Source organism: Tachypleus tridentatus, chromosome 3 (genome assembly GCF_004210375.1).
Source record: "Tachypleus tridentatus isolate NWPU-2018 chromosome 3, ASM421037v1, whole genome shotgun sequence".
Classification (NCBI taxonomy): Eukaryota; Metazoa; Arthropoda; class Merostomata; order Xiphosura; family Limulidae; genus Tachypleus; species Tachypleus tridentatus.
Genome location: NC_134827.1, coordinates 52,175,155 through 52,196,538, shown reverse-complemented (window position 1 = coordinate 52,196,538; position 21,384 = coordinate 52,175,155). Strand labels below are relative to the sequence as shown.

The 21,384-nt window shown below is 35.0% G+C and overlaps 1 protein-coding gene across 6 annotated transcripts in view; it reads left to right on the top strand.

Moving 5' to 3' along the window:
- The first annotated feature begins 12,511 nt into the window (after positions 1–12,511).
- The window catches only part of LOC143246836 (3-hydroxy-3-methylglutaryl-coenzyme A reductase-like), a 28,907-nt gene continuing 20,034 nt past the window's right edge, over positions 12,512–21,384 (top strand). Inside the window, exons 1-8 of one of the 6 annotated variants that reach the window (XM_076494022.1) lie at positions 12,512–12,651; positions 16,126–16,296; positions 18,250–18,364; positions 18,651–18,738; positions 19,150–19,234; positions 19,505–19,610; positions 20,253–20,359; positions 21,064–21,183. In XM_076494022.1, coding sequence (XP_076350137.1) covers positions 16,132–16,296; positions 18,250–18,364; positions 18,651–18,738; positions 19,150–19,234; positions 19,505–19,610; positions 20,253–20,359; positions 21,064–21,183 — 786 coding nt within the window. In that variant the 5' untranslated portion in view covers positions 12,512–12,651; positions 16,126–16,131. Of the gene's footprint in view, positions 12,652–14,715; positions 15,194–16,125; positions 16,297–18,249; positions 18,365–18,650; positions 18,739–19,149; positions 19,235–19,504; positions 19,611–20,252; positions 20,360–21,063; positions 21,184–21,384 lie in introns of those variants that run through there. The other 5 variants (XM_076494021.1, XM_076494020.1, XM_076494023.1 and 2 more) reach the window with 5 other exon arrangements.

Here is a 21,384-nt window from a genome sequence, read left to right as displayed (position 1 = left end):
GTTCTTCACCAAGATTCTAACCATAGAAAAAAACCCGTTAAAATAAAGGGTAGTTCAGAAATTACAAAAACAGAAATACTGAAAATCACCTCCAAGTAGAACACATACCAGCTTAACTTATACATAATGTAGAAAAATATAATTTTAAATGTTTAACGTGATATACATCCTCCACTGCGGGACACTATGTTACTATAGATATAATTCACTACAGGACGCTATGTTACTTATAGACGTTGTACACTACAGGACACTATTTTATTTACAGACATCACACACTACAGGACGCTATGTTACTTATAGACGTTGTACACTACAGGACACTATTTTATTTACAGACAACACACACTACAGGACGCTATGTTACTTATAGACGTTGTACACTACGGGACGCTATGTTACAGATATCACGTACTACAGGACACTAAGCTACTTACAGACATAGTACAATATAGGACACTATGTTACTTACAGACATAGGACACTTACAGACATCACTTACTACAGGACACTATGTCTACGGTAGAATAAGTTCAGATACATCAGGACCATAAACAACAGGTCTTACAGCAGATGGACGGTTCTGATAAGAATTTACTTTTTATTTCGAATGTTGTAGCATTTTACGTTACATGACCAAAAACAACAGTCATTTCAATGATTTCTAGGCTTGTGCCAGACCATTGGAATACCAAAAGGCAAAGACTTATTCTTACCTTTAGTCCATCGTCTCAACTTTTTCACACAATCGGTGTATCCTTCATTCAGAGCCAATGAGTTGTCTTGGTCTCCATGTTTTATTCCAAAGTACATGTAATACGTTTTCCTGATGACGTGAAACCCACTTGAAATAAAAATGTATTTCAGAATGGATGGTATGAGTATTAATACTTTTATTGATGAATAGAGAACAACGTTTCGACCTTCTTCAGTCATCTTTGCTAACCTGAAGTAGCGTACTTGGGTAGGGCTTAGAAAGACTTCAGTCCTAAAGCCCATGGTCTTAATAGGGGCCCATTGATAATCTTGTTCTATATAACATTACATAAAATGTAGGGCCCACAAAAAATGTTAGCTCCTGGGCCAACACAATCATCACTGATGTCTACTCCTATTATCTCATCTTGTTTAGTGCTTCACACAAGTCCATCTTGTTTAGTGCTTTACACAAGTCCATCTTGTTTAGTGCTTCACACAAGTCCATCTTGTTTAGTGCTTTATACAAGTCCATCTTGTTTAGTGCTTCACACAAGTCCATCTTGTTTAGTGCTTTACACAAGTCCATTTTGTTTAGTGCTTCACACAAGTCCATCTTGTTTAGTGCTTTACACAAGTCCATTTTGTTTAGTGCTTCACACAAGTCCATCTTGTTTAGTGCTTTACACAAGTCCATCTTGTTTAGTGCTCCACAGAAGTCCATCTTGTTTAGTGCTTTACACAAATCCATCTTGTTTATTGCTTCATACAAGTCCATCTTGTTTAGTGCTTTACACAAGTCCATCTTGTTTATTGCTTCACACAAGTCCATCTTGTTTAGTGCTTCACACAAGTCCATCTTGTTTAGTGCTTTACACAAGTCCATCTTGTTTAATGCTTCACACAAGTCCATCTTGTTTAGTGCTTCACACAAGTCCATCTTGTTTAGTGCTTTACACAAGTCCATTTTGTTTAGTGCTTTACACAAGTCCATCTTGTTTAGTGCTTTACACAAGTCCATCTTGTTTAGTGCTTTACACAAGTCCATCTTGTTTAGTGCTTCACACAAGTCCATCATGTTTAGTGCTTTACACAAGTCCATTTTGTTTAGTGCTTCACACAAGTCCATCTTGTTTAGTGCTTTATACAAGTCCATCTTCTTTAGTGCTCCACAGAAGTCCATCTTGTTTATTGCTTCATACACGTCCATCTTGTTTAGTGCTTCACACAAGTCCATCTTGTTTAGTGCTTTACACAAGTCCATTTTGTTTAGTGCTTCACACAAGTCCATCTTGTTTAGTGCTTTACACAAGTCCATCTTGTTTAGTGCTCCACAGAAGTCCATCTTGTTTAGTGCTTTACACAAATCCATCTTGTTTATTGCTTCATACAAGTCCATCTTGTTTAGTGCTTTACACAAGTCCATCTTGTTTAGTGCTTCACACAAGTCCATCTTGTTTAGTGCTTTACACAAGTCCATCTTGTTTAGTGCTCCACAGAAGTCCATCTTGTTTAGTGCTTTACACAAATCCATCTTGTTTATTGCTTCATACAAGTCCATCTTGTTTAGTGCTTTACACAAGTCCATCTTGTTTAGTGCTTCACACAAGTCCATCTTGTTTAGTGCTTCACACAAGTCCATCTTGTTTAGTGCTTTACACAAGTCCATCTTGTTTAATGCTTCACACAAGTCCATCTTGTTTAGTGCTTCACACAAGTCCATCTTGTTTAGTGCTTTACACAAGTCCATTTTGTTTAGTGCTTCACACAAGTCCATCTTGTTTAGTGCTTTACACAAGTCCATCTTGTTTAGTGCTTTACACAAGTCCATCTTGTTTAGTGCTTTACACAAGTCCATCTTGTTTAGTGCTTCACACAAGTCCATCATGTTTAGTGCTTTACACAAGTCCATTTTGTTTAGTGCTTCACACAAGTCCATCTTGTTTAGTGCTTTATACAAGTCCATCTTCTTTAGTGCTCCACAGAAGTCCATCTTGTTTATTGCTTCATACACGTCCATCTTGTTTAGTGCTTCACACAAGTCCATCTTGTTTAGTGCTTTACACAAGTCCATCTTGTTTAGTGCTCCACACAAGTCCATCTTGTTTATTGCTTCACACAAGTACATCTTGTTTAGTGCTTCACACAAGTCCATCTTGTTTAGTGCTTCACACAAGTCCATCTGATTGCTTCTGATAACATTTAGTGATTTGACAAACGTGAGAGACAAAATATAATTTTAATGTCCTTTCCCAGACGAGGCCAATAGACATATCTGGATATTTTGTCTATTGTTTTCTAGACACCTGCATGACGAGCCATTGTATGATCATGTAATTCTTTTAACGTTACCAGACTCAGTATTTGATAATAACTGGTCTGGATTCACCATTGTTAGAGCCTTTTTTGTGTAATAAAGAATAATGCTATTCAAGATGTAGTGTCTGAATTTACTTACAATTCCTTCATAGCTTATTGGGGAACTGTGGGTTGCCTGAGGATGTTATATCCTGACATTTTCTTCCCAGGGTCTGGGGACTTTCCCCAAAACAGTAAAGTCACACTGAACTTCGTACGTGGCTTCGAGAGCAAGTCTATGAAGAACTTGTGTTACTCTATTAATTTGTTTTAACTTTCGCGCAAAGCTACTGGAGGGCTATCTGTGCTCGCTATCCATAATTTAGTAGTGTAAGACTAGGAGGAAGGCAGCTAGTCATCAACACCCACCGCTATCTCTTGGGCTACTCTTTTATCAAAGAATGATGGGATTGACCGTCACTTTATAACGTCCCTACAACTGAAAGATCGAGCATGTTTGGAGTGACGGGTATCCGAACTCATGACCCTAAAATTGCGATTTGAACTTCCCAACCTCGTGACCATGCCGGGACTAACTCTATTGGAATCATCTGGTAACAGTTCAGCTTTCAAATAAATATTTTTATATATTCGTCATTTTTAACTTGTTTAACATTGACAATGGGGCAAAACGTTTAGGTGATAACTTAGTGACAGCCACTTCTAAATAAATAGGATATCAAGATAAGGCATCAGGTAACTGGTTTGTTTGTCTTTTTGGGTGAAATGTATTAAGTGTTAGGTCCTAGATTTTTAACGACCAGTGCAATAGTCTACCAGTTACTTTTAAAACTGCCTTTAATCATTTCAACACAGATTGGCCAGTTATAAGTATAAAAGGTATATCTTAAACTCTTCTACAGGTAGACTATACCGAGTTATTTCTTACTCCGTAGAAATATACTTTCTTTATGTAGAGTTCGGCGTTCTAATGGCTTACGCTGTGACAACATTCTGATACACAGCTACTCATAACCCAACATTTGATGTTTCATTATGCAAAACATAGTGTTCATCTTTTCTTAGAAGTTACAAGACAGGAGATTCACAAAAATGTATCCTTACACTTGGGTGAAAGAACTCCATTTTCCCCAGATACACTTACTTTGTAACTGATACAAACGTTCAGCAATTGAATTAAAGTTTGCAATGAACTAATTGTATCAGACACACACAAGCAAGAATACGTTTAACTCTTTGCAGTTTTTTGGAGACCGAAATCTGTTAACAGCTTTCACTTTGTCATCATTTGTATGTATTATCTTTGAAGAAAGTTGAAATCTTAAATATGCTAGTTCTAGTGGGCAAAATATGTGTTTAGAAACTTTTACAGTGGGATTAGCTGTAAGTAACTTGAAGAAACTATTCAATTTGGGTTAAACATTATAATATCATAACTGTGTGTCTTGGAACATTCAGTTGCTTCTGTAAAAATCTTATCTACAAGACTTTAGAAGGTGGTAGGTGCTTTTAAAATAAAAAAACATCACTTTAAAGCAGTGGTTCTTAACCTTGTTGGAGGTACTGAACCTCGGAAGTTTCGTACTTGCATTCACTGAACCCTTCGTAATTGAAAAAATAAAATATGATTTTTTTTTCAAATTCAAAACATAAGTAAATATTTTATTAGCACACAAAATGAACCATGCATCAGTTGCACACAATATCACTGTGTTCAAAGAACAAAACCAACAAAACATGAATTTCACACAAAAACATAACTCAATGAATATTTACTGCAAATCAATGTGACTTTTGTTGTTGCCATTCAGAGACAAGTTCTGATGTGCGCGGCTTCACCTTGGCAAGTGCCACTCTCATATCATTTTCGCAACAAAGTATGTTCCTTTTCTTCGTTTTTATATCTACCATCTTCGAAAAGGATTGCTCGCAAAGATACGTTGTAACAAACGGTATGAGTATCTCTAGGGCTTTCTTAGCAATAAGAGGGTACGCTACGATTTGGTGACACCAAAACGTTGAGAGCGTTGTTGTTCTGAAAAGTTGCTGTTGAACCTAGCTCTGCTGAAGTTCAATGATTTCGTCGAGGTATTCATCATTGAAATCTGCTGTCGCAACACCAAACGTGAACAGCTGTCTCACCCATGTTGGATATGACTCTCTAGTGGGGGGAGTATCCATCGAGAGACTTTGCGAGCTCATTTAAGTGCATGGCAATTGCTTGCTTCAGTTCCCCGGGTACAGAAATGTCTCTGATTTCAGACACATCTTCGATCTTACTTACACAGTCGTCCAGCAGGGGAAAGTTTGTGAAGTTATCATTCTCTGCTCATCGTTTCCATAATGGTAGTTTTTTTTTTTTTAAAGCCCTCAGGTTTTCTTCTGCTTTGGTGACGTTGACTCCATTGCCCTGCACCTGTTGATTGAGAGCATTGAAGATATCGGCCATGTACGCCAAAATGAGAATGAACTCAGATTTTTCGAAACAATCTGCATGACAATGTTGGTGCTCTCGCAAAAACAGGGCTAATTCCACACGCATGGCAAAACACGATTTAGCACCTTTCCCCGAAATAACCACCAAACGTTAAAATGGTACAGAAGTACCTGAAATTCAAAGCCCATTTCATTACACAGCTTTTTGAAGATGCGGTGCTTCAAGGCACTATTTCGCACAAAGTTCATACATTCCACATTATAAAAGAGTGTGTGTGTGTTTTCTTATAGCAAAGCCACATCGAGCTATCTGCTATCGAACCCCTGATTTTAGCGTTGTAAATCCTAAGATATACCTCTGGGGGCCCATTATGAAAGATATTTTATGTCAAGTGTTATATACTAATACGGGTTGCATCTCATAAAGCATACAAACTATCACTTATATGAGGCAATGGATAGCAGTCAGATTCTAAGACTTGATTTATCTTCTTGTAGTTAACAGAGAACCCAAGATCGTTAATGTTGACAGTAACTGCTGGAGAAGCTTAGAAGTGGAGGTTAAGTTAACCTATCACGAAGCATATGAATTTAGTGGCTTTTCTGTCATGGTTACGATGCCATGTTCAAACCCATAATGCCAGCTTTATTGGCATACTTCAACACAAATTTTTAAACATAAACATTGTACATCTTCATTCAGTTTTACGGGTTCGCATCCTCGTCGCGCCAAACATGCTCGCCCTTTCAGCCGTGGGGGCGTTATAATGTTACGGTCAATCCCACTATTCGTTGGTGAAAGAGTAGCCCAAGAGTTGGCGGTGGGTGGTAATGACTAGCTGCCTTCCCTCTAGTCTTACACTGCTAAATCTGAGACGGCTAGCACAGATAGCCCTCGAGTAGCTTTGTGCGAAATTCAAAAAACAAACAATTCATTCAGTTTTAGTTAGGCCTAACAGATGGCAGCTTTAATTCAACAACATTTGCGTCATTCCGTCTGCAAGACATGTGCTGAGTTTACTCCATGTTATTAACTGGATCTTAATTTGTTGCTATGTATGTTCCTTTAGTAGTGAATAATCCGACCCAGTATATGTACATACGGATACTTTCATATTATTAATGTTTAGGGTTAGGTGTGACAGATTCGTTTTGATTATTGTTAAATAGTTAATGGAAAGTTTTACTTTCACTGGTCTCAGAATCTTTCTTTGATCTCTGCTCTTGTTTCCTGATCATCGTTCTTTGTTCCCTATCACCTTTGTCCTTCGTTATTATCTGACATTACAGAATAAAAATTGGTCAAGGTTTCATTAAGTTCTTCGCACAGCTTGAAAACCATTTCCAATTCCAAAGCCTTTCACCATTCTAGCGGATGTCCTCTCACACAAGAAGACGCAGTTTTCTCTCATTTATTATTGAGTACTTGATACATATAAAAATGACTAACTTTTTTAAGAAACAGACAGTAGCGGTGGGTTGATTGCGATATCGTAAGGTGAATTTCCACAAGTCTGTAAGTGTGATGAATTCTCGAAGTTTGCGGTTGGCTGAGAGAAAAAAATAAGACTTCATTATCTCTCGTTATCAGATCACTCATCGTAAGTTTTAACATTTCCACTTGTTACGTCAGTATCGCCACGGACTGCTCCAAACTTCCCACTATCTAGACTTCATAGTAGCACAGTTATTTACCAATACAAGTTAGGTTGAATTAATTACTCGATACCGAACAGAGAAACAAAAGTCAGAAATCGTATGAAGGTTACAGTTCTGATGCCAATGTACAATAACATGGTGCAACAACCAGGATTTAACAACAACAATTACTGAACTGTAACAACGCTTGAAATAAAATGTTGTACTTACTCAAAACACAGTAAATAGTCACGTGCCTGGTCAGGACTTCATACCAATGTTAATGAATAATCAAACAAAAATATTAATTATTTAAAACTAGGGAATCAGGAAAAGGTTCCATAACTAGAAGAAAACGAAATTTTAAGAATACCTTTCTAAATTTAATTGAGTGACAATTATAGCGTGCACTGTCATGCGACTCAGCTTATGGCAGGGTATTTATTCACTGCTTAGGTCACGAGAGTACACCTTATGTGATCATAAGTTTACATAATCTTTTGGTACTTTAATAATATCTGTTACATCACCTCTAGAGAGGCGGATAAATAAGACTTGCTTATTTGTTTTTGAATTTCGCACAAAGCTTCACCAGGGCTATCTGCGATAGCCGTCCCTAATTTAGCAGTGTAAGACTAGAGGGGAAGCAGCTAGTCATCACTACCACCGCCAATTCTTGGGCTACTGTTTTACCAACGAATAGTGGGTTTGAACGTTTCATAATAACGCCCCCACGGCTACTAGGACGAACATGTTTGGTGTGACGGGCAATCGAAACCGCGACCCTTAGACTACGACTCGAGTGCCTTAATCACCTGGCTATGCCAGGCCGACTACAAATTTAACAGAATAATCTTATAAGAGAAAGATATTAGTTTCGTTCCTCTTCAATAAGGCCTGGCATGGCCTAGCGCGTAAGGCGTGCGACTCGTAGTCCGAGGGTTGCGGGTTCGCATTCCCGTCGTGCCAAACATGCTCGCCCTTTCAGCCGTGGGGGCGTTATAATGTGACGGTCAATCCCACTATTCGTTGGTAAAAGAGTAGCCCAAGAGTTGGCGGTGGGTGGTGGTGACTAGCTGCCTTCCCTCTAGTCTTACACTACTAAATTAGGGACGGCTAGTACAGATAGCCCTCGAGTAGCTTTGTGTGAAATTCAAAAACAAACAAACAAACAAATCCTCTTCAATATTTCTTTTTTATTTTGGTATTTATTTTTATTTCTACTTTTAAATATCCACATATGTCAGGGTCCGAAATTCACAGTTTTTCTAACCACTAGAGAGTATAAATGATCTATGTTAGGTTTAACTGGTCCATTCAAAGAGCATGTATGTTTGTTTGTTTTGAATTTCGCGCAAGGCTACTCGAGGGCTATTTGCGCTAGCCGTTCCTAATTTAGCAGTGTAAGACTAGAGGGAAGTCATCACCACCCACTGCCAACTCTTGAGCTACTCTTTTACCAACGAATAGTGGGATTGACTGTAACTATATAGCATCGCCACCACTGAAAGGGCGAGCATGTTTAATGTTATGGGGATTCGTACCCGCGACCCTCAGATTACGAGTCGAGTGCCTTATCCACCTGGCCATGTCAAGATGTATGTGTATTTATATATATATGTATGTGATTGTTTATGAATTACATCTTATGAACTGAAGATTTGAATTTAAAAAGAAAGACACAATTGTAAATATGTATAAATCTAGTATGAAACGCAGCTGCTCAATTGGCAGTGATGATTTTTGACTTATCGCTCTTGGAGTGTTTGTATTAATTCAGATAAAAAGTCTTGTGATGACTGACCAAAAGATATTTCTTCATTGTCAATAATCGTCACACTTTGATCCCATAGTTCACGTGTTCCAGGAACACGTAGTTTCTCTTGTCGTTTATGAGGATTTCCCATAACATTTCAAAATGGGATAGAGGTAAAAAGTAACAACAACAAACAAACCCATAAGTTCCATTTTAGAGGTAAAAAGTAACAACAACAAACAAACCCATAAGTTCCATTTTAGAGGTAAAAGGTAACAACAACAAACAAACCCATAAGTTCCATTTTAGAGGTAAAAAGTAACAACAACAAACAAACCCATAAGTTCCATTTTAGAGGCAAAAAGTAACAACAACAAACAAACCCATAAGTTCAATTTTAGAGGTAAAAAGTAACAACAACAAACAAACCCATAAGTTCCATTTTAGAGGTAAAAAGTGACAACAACAAACAAACCCATAAGTTCCATTTTTAAAGTTTAAGTAAAGAATATGATTTGGTCTTACAGAAAAGTATAAAACTGTTAGTTTGATGACAAAAAAAAAGTAAAATGTTTGAAGTTTTAATTGACTCAATAAAACTATTCTAGTTGAACCAAGAGCCTTTTAGCCGGGTAGGGCTGACTAAATGGGCCTCTTAGCCGATCAGTGCCGACTATGGCAAGTTTTGGATCTTTATATGTATCTTTTTGTGTTTGTTTGTTTTTTAATTTTGCTCAAAGCTACTCGAGTGCTATCATCGTTAGCCGTCCCTTATTTAGCAGTAATAGACTAGAAAGGGAACACCACCCACCTTCAACTCTTTTATCCACGAACAGTGGGATTGACCATTCCATAAAAAACACTTCCACGGCTGAAAGGGTCGGTATATACAGTGAGAGAGATTCGAACCTTGTAATTTGCAGATTGTGAGTCGAGCACCCTAGCCTCTAGATCATGCAAAAAATTCCTTCTAATCCAGTGGTTCCCAAATTCTTTTAGTCTGAGGACCCCTTGATGTGAATAGAAAAGTTTGAACTTCCCCTAAACATATAATTTTAGCATTACGATTGAAAAACAGTGCCATCTCATTTCGACATGCTGTATCTTTCAATTACTTCAACATAATGCTCATCAATTTGTTGTTTATTTAAAATGGAAACTAATTCAGTAACTTTGTTTCGGCCTATTTTTTTAGCATTCCTTAATGGGCCTCGTGGCTCCCACGTTTAGAAACACTGCTCTAATCTGTGAGTTACAATTTAGGGATGGCTACGCGTAGAAAATCCTTTGTAAAGTTTGAGCGAATATTTCAGAAACAAATTACAATGATCCTCCTTCCTGTTGTTAAATATGTTGCTGAATTTTGTTTTTAGCAATCTCCACAATGGATTTGTTATTTTGAATTTCGCGTAAAGCTACACGAGGGCTATCTGCGCTAGCCGTCCCTAATTTAGCAGTGTAATCGTAATGGTACTGAACATATCTTCATCTGAAGTATTCCATTTTTATGAAAGACTTCCCCAAAATGTTCTTTCAAAACCATACAAACCTCACTTCACTCCATCCTGTCAATCACATGCTGTCGTATCAGTATTACAATCACTAGATGGCACCTACTTGAAAAACAAAACAAAACAGGAACGTTTGATAATTATATAAAGTTAAAGCCATGAGTTTTTACATTACAGGCATAAATTCCATATAAAAGTCTTAATTTATCTCATGAATCCAATGTTAGAACACTTTTTTTCAAGTTTTAAAGGACTATTTGAGCTACCAAGTTAAATAATTGTATTTTGTCATAACTTTTCCATAAATCGATTTTTGTGAACCTTATTTTTGTTTTTGTTTTTTTTAATTTCGCGCAAAGCTATTCGAGAGCTAGCCGTCCCTAATTTAGTGGTGTAAGACTAGAGGGAAGGCAGCTAGTCATCACCACCCACCGCCAACTCTTGGGCTACTCTTTTACCAACGAATAGTGGGATTGAGCGTCACATTATAACGCCCCCACGACTAAAAGGACGAACATGTTTGGTGCGACCGAGATTCAAACCCGCAACCCTCGGAGTCGAACGCATTAACCCACCTGGCCATGCCGGGCCTCTACAATGGAAACATAATCTATTGTTTTTAGAAATCTTCACAATGGAAATCGGGTCTTTAAATTTACAGGATATATTTAAAATGTTTTTCTTCATTGTCCTTTTACTGCCGTAGGAGTAACAATGAATTAAGAACATTTATTATTTTACACGACCTATATTTGTTTAGTGCAATAACAGCATAACCTTAAATAACATCAAGTTCGTGAGAGGCCAATCGGTTTCTGGCCGTGGTGTTTTTGGTGCTGATGTGTTTCCTAATCAGTTGTAATTGTGAGTTAAGTAATTTCGGATCACTTGCTGTGGTATCCAAATGTGGTTCGTCAATCAAATGTAATTTTCGACTCTGTGTCATTACGTTTTACATAAGTTGTAAGGATTTCACTGAATACGGCAAGAGTTACGTGATATTTATGGCACAGTTGGATTGGTTCTCAAAGAACAAGCAACAAAAGTCAAACAGAACTTTTTCTGGAAAATAAAACAGTGATTTTGTTTTTATCTTTTCCAAGTAACTATAACTAGAAAAATTGTTGGTCAATGTTGGTGTTATTCAGTGGCGTTTGGTTTATATGGTTAGAGAAGAAAGGCTTAACGCTACTTGATCAGTGGGATGGCTGGATGGCGTCAAGCCCTTGTCTTTCTGTCCCTTTGCTCCAAAACTGATCTCCCTCATAAACATTTGCAACAATTAAGAAAAGACGCACTTGATTTCATACCTTATTTGTTGCGAATTATTTGGAAAAAAGAAAGAAAGAAAAATATTTTTTTATGTTGAAATCAGTAACACACAAGGTCTTCTAGGTTAGTAATATGTATATAAAAACAAACTTATATGTTAATAAATGTTAAAGCTCAATAATCCACTGATTGCTTCTATGGTCTTTACTAAGAGAAACGAACAGCCTCGTCGAACACAAAACTTACAACGCACGTTTGCTTTACCTTGTTTGAAAAGTGCCCATTTGTCAACGACCCCTGCCAATCAGTCACCTGCACATTACTGATTTGGTTTCGGTGCCATGTTTATCCCAGTTCGTCACATGAAAGTTTATTTTGTTTATATTACACAGATCTAGATCTAAGATTAAGGACAGTCCTTCTCTGGCCTCGATTTGTTTACTGAAGTAATTGTTATAACTAGAATATTATTTAAGAAATTAAAATCTAACGTATAGATCTATCCAACAGCACACAAAATAATTATAATAAAATATTTTGTGAATCAAAGACGTTTAAAGTGGTTATCAAGTTAATTACACGGTGTGCACTAATTACATTTTATATGTTTGTTCATATTTCCATGACGTATTGAAATATTCTTCCAATGTTCTGGTCTTCTGAAGGTCAGACAATGCAAAGCTGAATTAATTCGCAAGAGCTGATAGTTCTGTGAAAATATCCTAATACGTGTGTGTCACTTTATGGTTTGCCGAACCCTCGAACATGAACGTACTTGAGGAAACAGGCGTATTTCCCTTTGACGTAGTTTCCAACCAATCATGATGATCGACGCTCTTCATTGGTTGCGTGTTCCTTAGGCCAACGGTAACCGCGACACGCGCCCATACACCACACGTGCGTATTATTTGAAAACACAACTTAAAAGAAAGCCGACCGTCATTGTAGTGTCAGTTGATATAGTACAGTGTTAGTGATTTTGACATTACTACCAAAAGCGAAGAAACAGAAAATTTGCCCAAAGTAAGTGTTGTTTTCTTTTGGCTAACTGTATTACTGCATCTGTATGTATTTATTTTGCTTGGTCATGTTGTCAATATTAAATGATCGAACTATATTAAACATTTTTTTTTATTTTATTAAAATAACAATGTTTCGTAAAACAAAAATATCAACAACTGATTTCGTTGAAATTCACAATGAAATAATTAACAAAACTAATAACCCACGTAATTTATATGCAAAAACGGCTCGTTTGGGTTGAGAAAATATTTTACATAGAAGAGCGAACAACGTTTCGACCCTCTTCGGTCATCGTCAGGTTCACAAAGAAAGAGGTAACTGACCGGAAGCTGACCACATGCTTGAAAGAGGTTGTGTAACTGAGTGTCGAAATGTAGAGGGCGGTATTAGATTTTGAATATATAATTTTATTTATTTTATTATATTAATATAGGTATAAAGGCGTTCCTAAATGTAGAGGGCGGTATTAGATGTTTGAATATATAATTTTATTTATTTTATTATATTAATATAGGTATAAAGGCGTTCCTTTATATTGGTTTATTTTGGGTTTAAGTTGTTGTATAAGTAAGGCTTTTTTAATTTTGCGTTTGTTTATGTTTGTTTCTTTATTTAGTATTTGAGTGTTTTCTATGGTTATGTTGTGTTTATTTGACTTGCAGTGTTCGAAAACGTGTGAAGGTGACTTTTTATGTTCTTTGAATCTGGTTTCCATTTTTCTACTTGTTTCTCCAATATAGAAGTCGTGGCAGTTATCACATTGTATTTTATAAATAATGTTGGTGTGGTGTTTGTCAGTGTAGTTTTTACATAGTATAGACCTCAGTTTTGTGCCTGGTTTTTGAATAAATTTGGTATTAACTGGAATGTCATATTTTGTTATTAATTTTTGCCAAATGTTGGTTATTTGTCTGCTGATGTCGAGAATATATGGTATGCAGCAGTATATGGTTTCGTGATTTTTTGATTCGTGAGATATATTTACTTTTAGTTGGTTGATTTTGCTTTCTGTCTAGGTGTTTGCGTATAATGTTTTCTACGGTTTGTGGAGGAAACTTATTGATGTTGATGAAGTATTGTTTTATTTTGTCTAATTCATCGTTAATTTTATCTGGTGAGCATAATTTTATGGCTGTGTTTATTTGGTTTCTTAGTATGTTGAGTTTTTGTTTTGTTTCATCTGCGAGGACTATCTGCGCTAGCCGTCCCTAATTTAGCAGTGTAAGACTAGATGGAAGGCAGCTAGTCATCACCACCAACTCTTGGGCTACTCTTTTACCAACGAATAGTGGGATTGACCGTCACATTATAACGCCCCCATGACTGAAAGGGCGAGCATGTTTGGTATGACTTTGATTCGAACCCACGACCCTCAGATTACGACTCGAACGCCTTAACCCACCTGGCCATGCTGGGCCGACAGTCGTTGGAAAGAATAACTAAAGCAATTGTTTGAAGTATAGCAAGTTAAAGGTTACTGTATTTTCCTCCTGTAAAATATGCCCTAAAGATTATTTGTTAGTTTGTTTGTATGTGTGTGTGTGTGTTTTTCTTATTGCAAAGCCACATCGGGCTATCTGCTCGGTCCACTGAGGGGAATCGAACTCCTGATTTTAGCATTGTAAATCCGAAGACGTACGCTAGTTTGTTTGTTCTCTTGAAATATCACTGTATGTACATGATAGACTAAATATGATCTGGTGAGAGATACCTATGTCAGATCATGGCGCTTACAGTGAAACTGACTGTCGCTCATACAACGCACCCATAGCTGAGAGTGTGAAACGTGTCTGGTGGTATTACGCCTCGAACCTGAGACTCGAAACTCCACTACGTTGACGCTAACCACAAGGCTTCGATCCAGCTAATAGTTCAGATTTTTAACGTCATCGCAGTGCCTATATTTGTTGTCTAAGACAAACTTTTTATGGCCCCTCGTTTTTGCGCCCCCTGTAGTTTTCTTGTATTAATCGCTTGTGTCTTGTAAGTTATTGCGATAACTTACAATGCTGAGAAACACAAAAACAGTACAAGTGTGAAGTGATAGATGCTGCAGTAAGAAAGGATAATATGACATTCGTAGAAAACGCTTTTTTTAACAGTAAAGACGCCCATGTTTCAACATCATCTGACCTTGTACGTTTTCAAGTCGCAGACGCACGAGAAAAGATCGCCCGACTTTCGAAAAATTCACATGTCACAAGAGTGCGGTTCAGTAATTTCGAAACTCTTATTTGTAAAGCTGTTTTTTTTTTTATGTGATGTAGATCAAACTAGGCCTTTTCCTTTTTCCGCGAAATATTTTTTTTTAGTCTTCAAGGACAAAATAGACATACATTTATTATTGAGATTATGTTTAATCTTTAATTTATTTTTCAACCATTGTTATTTAAAGAATTATTGCCATGGCGACGCGGTGAGTATCATATTGAAGTAAAAAACAAAGAAATATATTATTAAGAGGTGGAATGACCTACGGATTTTTACTTCTACAAAAATCAAATTAATAAATCGTCTTAATTTACGTCAAATCAGTAAGTTTGTAAGTTCAACATATTTAAGTATTTTCGCTTTAAAAACAAGTGACTTAAAGAAGGAATATCGAAGTACAACGAATTAATATTTGTGTGTAAATATTTGTTGTTGAATAAATGTGCTGCAAGATTACTGGTTAGGGTTAGGGATAAATGTGCTGTAAGATTACTGTTAGGGTTTAGGGTGCTACATGTTACTAATTTAACTTGCAAAGAAAATCTGGAACTACATTTACTGACTATTTCAGAGCTGCATGAAGTTCTTGGTGTATTTCCTGAAATAGAAAATTTAAAATCAAGCTGCTGGAACAGAATAATTAGAAGTAGAAAATTTAAAATTAAGCTGTTGGTAAAAAATGATTATCATATCATAACTGAATTTAGGGATAACATATAAAGTTATATTTATAAAATACAAGAAGTGTTTTTAAAAACTTTCCATTCATGACTTTGGCAACAGAAAACAAAACAATAAACAGATATATTAATTTTTTTGGGAAATATTTTAAATTAGCTCTGTTTAATTTCATCTTTAATTACCACTGCTTTCTCTACAAAATATACGATTTTTTAAAATAGATTTTTTTTTGTTGGTACTGGGTGGGGAAGCTATATTTCTATATAATTCCACACCTCAGGCTGCTTGTAAATATACTGTAGATGACAGATTATCCACAACTTTAACCAGAAAGAATATGTTCTAAATCCTATTTGACTTTCTTGTGTATATTACATATTTGGTTTCTTATGAAAGTTAAAGTATTGTTTTTTTGCAATACACTGTATGAAACTTAGCATAAGTTCACATGTACTTTACATTGAAGTACATTGTGAGTATAGTGGTTTTGTATGAAGGTAATACAAATATAACTTTATATTTCTGTACGAAATATGTAGATAATTTAAGAACTAAATATTTGTTACTTTTTGTTTGTTTTAGGTCGCTATGGTGACACAGCTGTTTTATAGTTATGGTCATTTTTGTTGCCGACATCCTTGGGAAGTTATTGTAACTTTCTCAACCCTAACTATTTGTATTCTGTCAATGGAACCAACATTTGGTGACAGAAACAGGAGATGTATATGGAGGTGTCAGTGCCCCCCAACTGAGGTAACTGTTAAAACACTTGTTCTGTTTTTATGAACTAACTTTGGGGTTGAAGTGAACATTGCATACTGTAGTATGTATACATTACAAAGATACTCATTGTATGATGCTATACATTACATACAGTATGATGTGTACATTACAAAGATACTCACTGTATGATATTATACATTACATACAGTATGATGTGTACATTACAAAGATACTCACTGTATGATATTATACATTACATACAGTATGATGTGTACATTACAAAGATACTCACTGTATGATATTATACATTACATACAGTATGATGTGTACATTACAAAGATACTCACTGTATGATATTATACATTACATACAGTATGATGTGTACATTACAAAGATACTCACTGTATGATATTATACATTACACACTGTAGGATCTGTACATTACAAAGATACTCACTGTATGATATTATACATTACACACTGTAGGATCTGTACATTACAAAGATACTCATTGTATGATGCAATACATTACATACTGTTGGATGTGTACATTACAAAGATACTCACTGTATGATGCAATACATTACAAACTGTAGGATGTGTACATTACAAAGGTACTCACTGTATGATATTATACATTACATACTGTAGGATGTGTACATTACAAAGATACTCACTCTATGATATTATACATTACATACTGTAGGATGTGTACATTACAAAGATACTCACTGTATGATATTATACATTACATACTGTAGGATGTGTACATTACAAAGATACTCACTCTATGATATTATACATTACATACTGTAGGATGTGTACATTACAAAGATACTCACTGTATGATATTATACATTACATACTGTAGGATGTGTACATTACAAAGATACTCACTGTATGATATTATACATTACATACTGTAGGATGTGTACATTACAAAGATACTCACCGTATGATATTATACATTACATACTGTAGGGTGTGTACATTACAAAGATACTCACCGTATGATATTATACATTACATACTGTAGGGTGTGTACATTACAAAGATACTCACTGTATGATATTATACATTACATACTGTAGGATGTGTACATTACAAAGATACTCACTGTATGATATTATACATTACATACTGTAGGGTGTGTACATTACAAAGATACTCACTGTATGATATTATACATTACATACTGTAGGGTGTGTACATTACAAAGATACTCACTGTATGATATTATACATTACATACTGTAGGGTGTGTACATTACAAAGATACTCACTGTATGATATTATACATTACATACTGTAGGGTGTGTACATTACAAAGATACTCACTGTATGATATTATACATTACATACTGTAGGGTGTGTACATTACAAAGATACTCACTGTATGATATTATACATTACATACTGTAGGATGTGTACATTACAAAGATACTCACTGTATGATATTATACATTACATACGGTATGATGTGTACATTACAAGCCATGAATTTTATTTAGTTTATAAAACAATTGTATATTTTGATAGAGATTCCTTCCAAATGATACAGGTAAATATAATGACAAGTTACTTCAGCCTGCAAGTTGTATATCTCTGTTTATTAGGACTACAATCACATTATAGACATTACTAGGATATACTGTAGTAAGGCTTGGTATGTAAGTTATGTTCACAAAGTATACAGACAATATTTTGACAAAGAATTTCTGGACCAGCTTTAGAGATATTTCTGTCAGAGCCCCTATTTGAAAAAGCTCTTTCACTAACCTATTATATCCTAAGCTGGTTAAGCCTAATGAGATATTACTGGGATTATGGCCAAAAATACTGTTAACAGCAAGGGTACCCAACTAACAGATTCAAATATTTACAAGTAAAAACATAAATAATGTGTAGTTCATTAACTCTGTCACTTTTCTCTAAGTGTGTAGCTTACTCCGATTATAAATTCATTATTATTATTTTGTGTCAGACTCCAGATAAAGATTTGGATGTTGTGTTAGTGACAGTAACTCGGTGTATGGCACTTCTCTATGTGTACCATCAGTTTCGAAAGTTGTACAGACTGGGTTCAAAGTACTTGATTGGTAAGTTTATAGAAAGTCATGTCTAATTTTCATCCTGACTGATGATGTTATGTTTTAATTGTCTGAGACAAACTTATAATAACAATAATGAACTTATCCTACAAATGAATCTCAAAAACTACTTTAAAATCTGGTATTTTATAAGAATCGGTCGTACTCTTGTGCTTTGGTTGAATACAAATCTTGGTCTTTGTTAGCGTGGAAGAAATTATAAAAACAGAATTTGAAGTTTGAAGAATAGATAACTGTTTAAATAGATCTATACAAAGAAGGTTTTTATTCACAGGTATTGCTGGTCTCTTCACAGTGTTTTCAAGTGTTGTCTATTGCAGCAGTATTTTAAAGTTTTTTAAGGGTAACTTCTCTGAACTGAAGTAAGTTTTTTTCTTTGGGTATATTTATGTTTTTGTTGAATTAAGATGCAGTTGGCTGATATGTTTTCTAGAGAATTTTCTTTTGATTGTAAAAGTAGAAAATAGAAAACTTTAGATGTTTTGTTTTACTTTTAAAACTCTCTTAATAATACAGATATCCTACAGTGATGCTCAGATACTTGAATTTAAACAGATAAGAACAAATTTAAAATAAGGTGAAATATATTACTTAGGACAAGTGTAATTAATGCTAAAACTACTGTTTAGAATAGTATTATATATAAAAAAATATAATAATTCTTGAAAGCTCAAAACAGCTGTGTCTCAAAATGTTGTAGATTATTATGTTGAGGATCTAATGAATTAAGTGTTTTCATATTCAGCAGATGTTGTTGTTTTATGTACTTACAGTGAAGCCATGCCATTATTTTTACTTCTTGTTGACTTATCAAAAGCAGCTCTTTTAGCCCAGTTTGCCCTCAGTTCTGCTTCGCAGGTTAGTTGGAAAGTTTGATATATTTAAAAAGTTTTTCTCTGTATTTTATTTAGAGGGTATAGTAACTTTCTAACCAAGATGTCCTAGTTTTGGTTGTTCTGAGACTAAAATAAAAAGTACTACAGTGAAACTTTAATTTTCTAAAATATTTATTATGTTTTAGATTCCAATAAGATGATTAGAGTTACAATGTGGTGGTAAAGTCTAGTACTAATGAGCATATAACCAAATGACTGTTTGTGATTAGAGACTTGTATTTATTATTCCTAGAAGGAAGTCTGTGAGAATATTGCTAAAGGGATGGCTGTTCTCGGACCAGCGATAACTCTTGATACATTAGTTGAAAGCCTAGTAATTGGAGTTGGGACTTTGTCAGGTAAAGTCTAGCCCAGTGGATTTTTGTGTAATGTGTCTCAGTATGTTTCCTTAGAATCACTTGAATAAGTTACTATCCTGATGTTTTAGTTAATGAATAGTTAGAAATCATTACGTAGGCGTACTGAAAAGAAATTAGTAAGTGGAGATATGTTTGGTTTATAGTTACCGTAATGAAACAGTTGTGTTTACTATTTGTCATTATTGTATCATTGTAATGAAACAACTATATTTATAAAAAAACATATTATATAAATGAAACAACTGTTTTTCTAGATACTGTATTATTATTAATGAAACAATTATATTTCTAAATAGTCTATTGTTGCTTAATAGTGTACAGATTAAAATAATGAAAACCTAGAATAAGGTACAATTAAATTGTTAGAATGATTTCTTTAAAAGTTCACACGAGTTTTTATTAGTGGTTCCTTATTTTAGCCACAGTGTTTTACCGGGGTAGCTTGGCATCGTCAGGTAGCCTTGAATAACATAAACAGTGTTTTACTGTGCACAAAAATGAGAGCTGTGTTCAGTTGCTAGGTGAAGTGCGAAAGTGGTATTTGGTAGTTACAGTGGTTTATTGGTTTAATATGTATAAAGAAACAATATCTTATGGCATGTTAATGTTTGTCTCTAACAGGGATAAAAAAGCTTGAAGACATGTGCTGTCTGGCTGTTCTATCTGCACTTGTGAATTATGTTGTTTTCATGACATTTTTCCCTGCTTGTCTTTCCTTGGTGCTAGAAGTAAGTGACATTAAATATCCTGTCATCTAAGTCGTTACAAAAAGAAAAATATATATAGCAACAGGTTTGTCAGTCTATCTATTTATATAATTCTTGTGTTAACCATTTAAATACAGTGTTTTTCTAGATTCACTTTGATCTTTGGGCATGAATTTGTCAGTAAGATATTGTATTATGTGTCCAGAAGGTTTTGTAGTTGTTAATTAGTAATGATAATCCAACATGTATCATTCAAAATGATATTTTGAGTTCATAAGTAAAACTGTGAAAGATGTGTTATGTGTCCAGGTTAGATGTCCAGAAGGTTTTGTAGTTGTTAATTACTTACAATAATCCAACATGTATCATTCAAAATGATATTTTGAGTTCATAAGTAAAACTGTGAAAGATGTGTTATGTGTCCAGGTTAGATGTTCAGAAGGTTTTGTACTTGTTAATTAGTAATGATAATCCAACGTGTATCATTCAAAATGATATTTTGAGTTCATTAAATAAAAATGTGAAACAAATAAAACATGATATCATACTCACAGATTTCTTGCTAAAGAGAACTTGTAAGTCTAGTTTCTCTAGTCAGATTTAGATTTTGTTATTTTCTTTCTGAGTATCAGATATGTTATAGTATTTTCACAATGGTTTAAAATGTCTTTAGTTTCACAGCACTTTGTGTGGTAATGATCCTTTGCATAATTTATTTGTTGCAGTTGTCCAAAACCAGGGGTGAAAGTGACCATACTTGGCACCTGAGTCATATAAGAAATACATTAGAGAAAGAGGGAGAACAGAAACCTAACCCTGTTCTACTGCGTGTCAAGGTCATCATGGTAAGTTGGACATTCCCAACATCTGTAATGGCAGACTTGTTTTGAGTGTGGTAATATGTTGTATTAATTATTAATATGCTGTAGTAATGTTGATATCATTTGTAAATTATTACTGTTTGTAATTATTGTTGTAGGTGTCTTACAAATATTTTCACTCTCCATTATGGTAACTCTAAACTTAGAAATGTAAATGTTTACAAG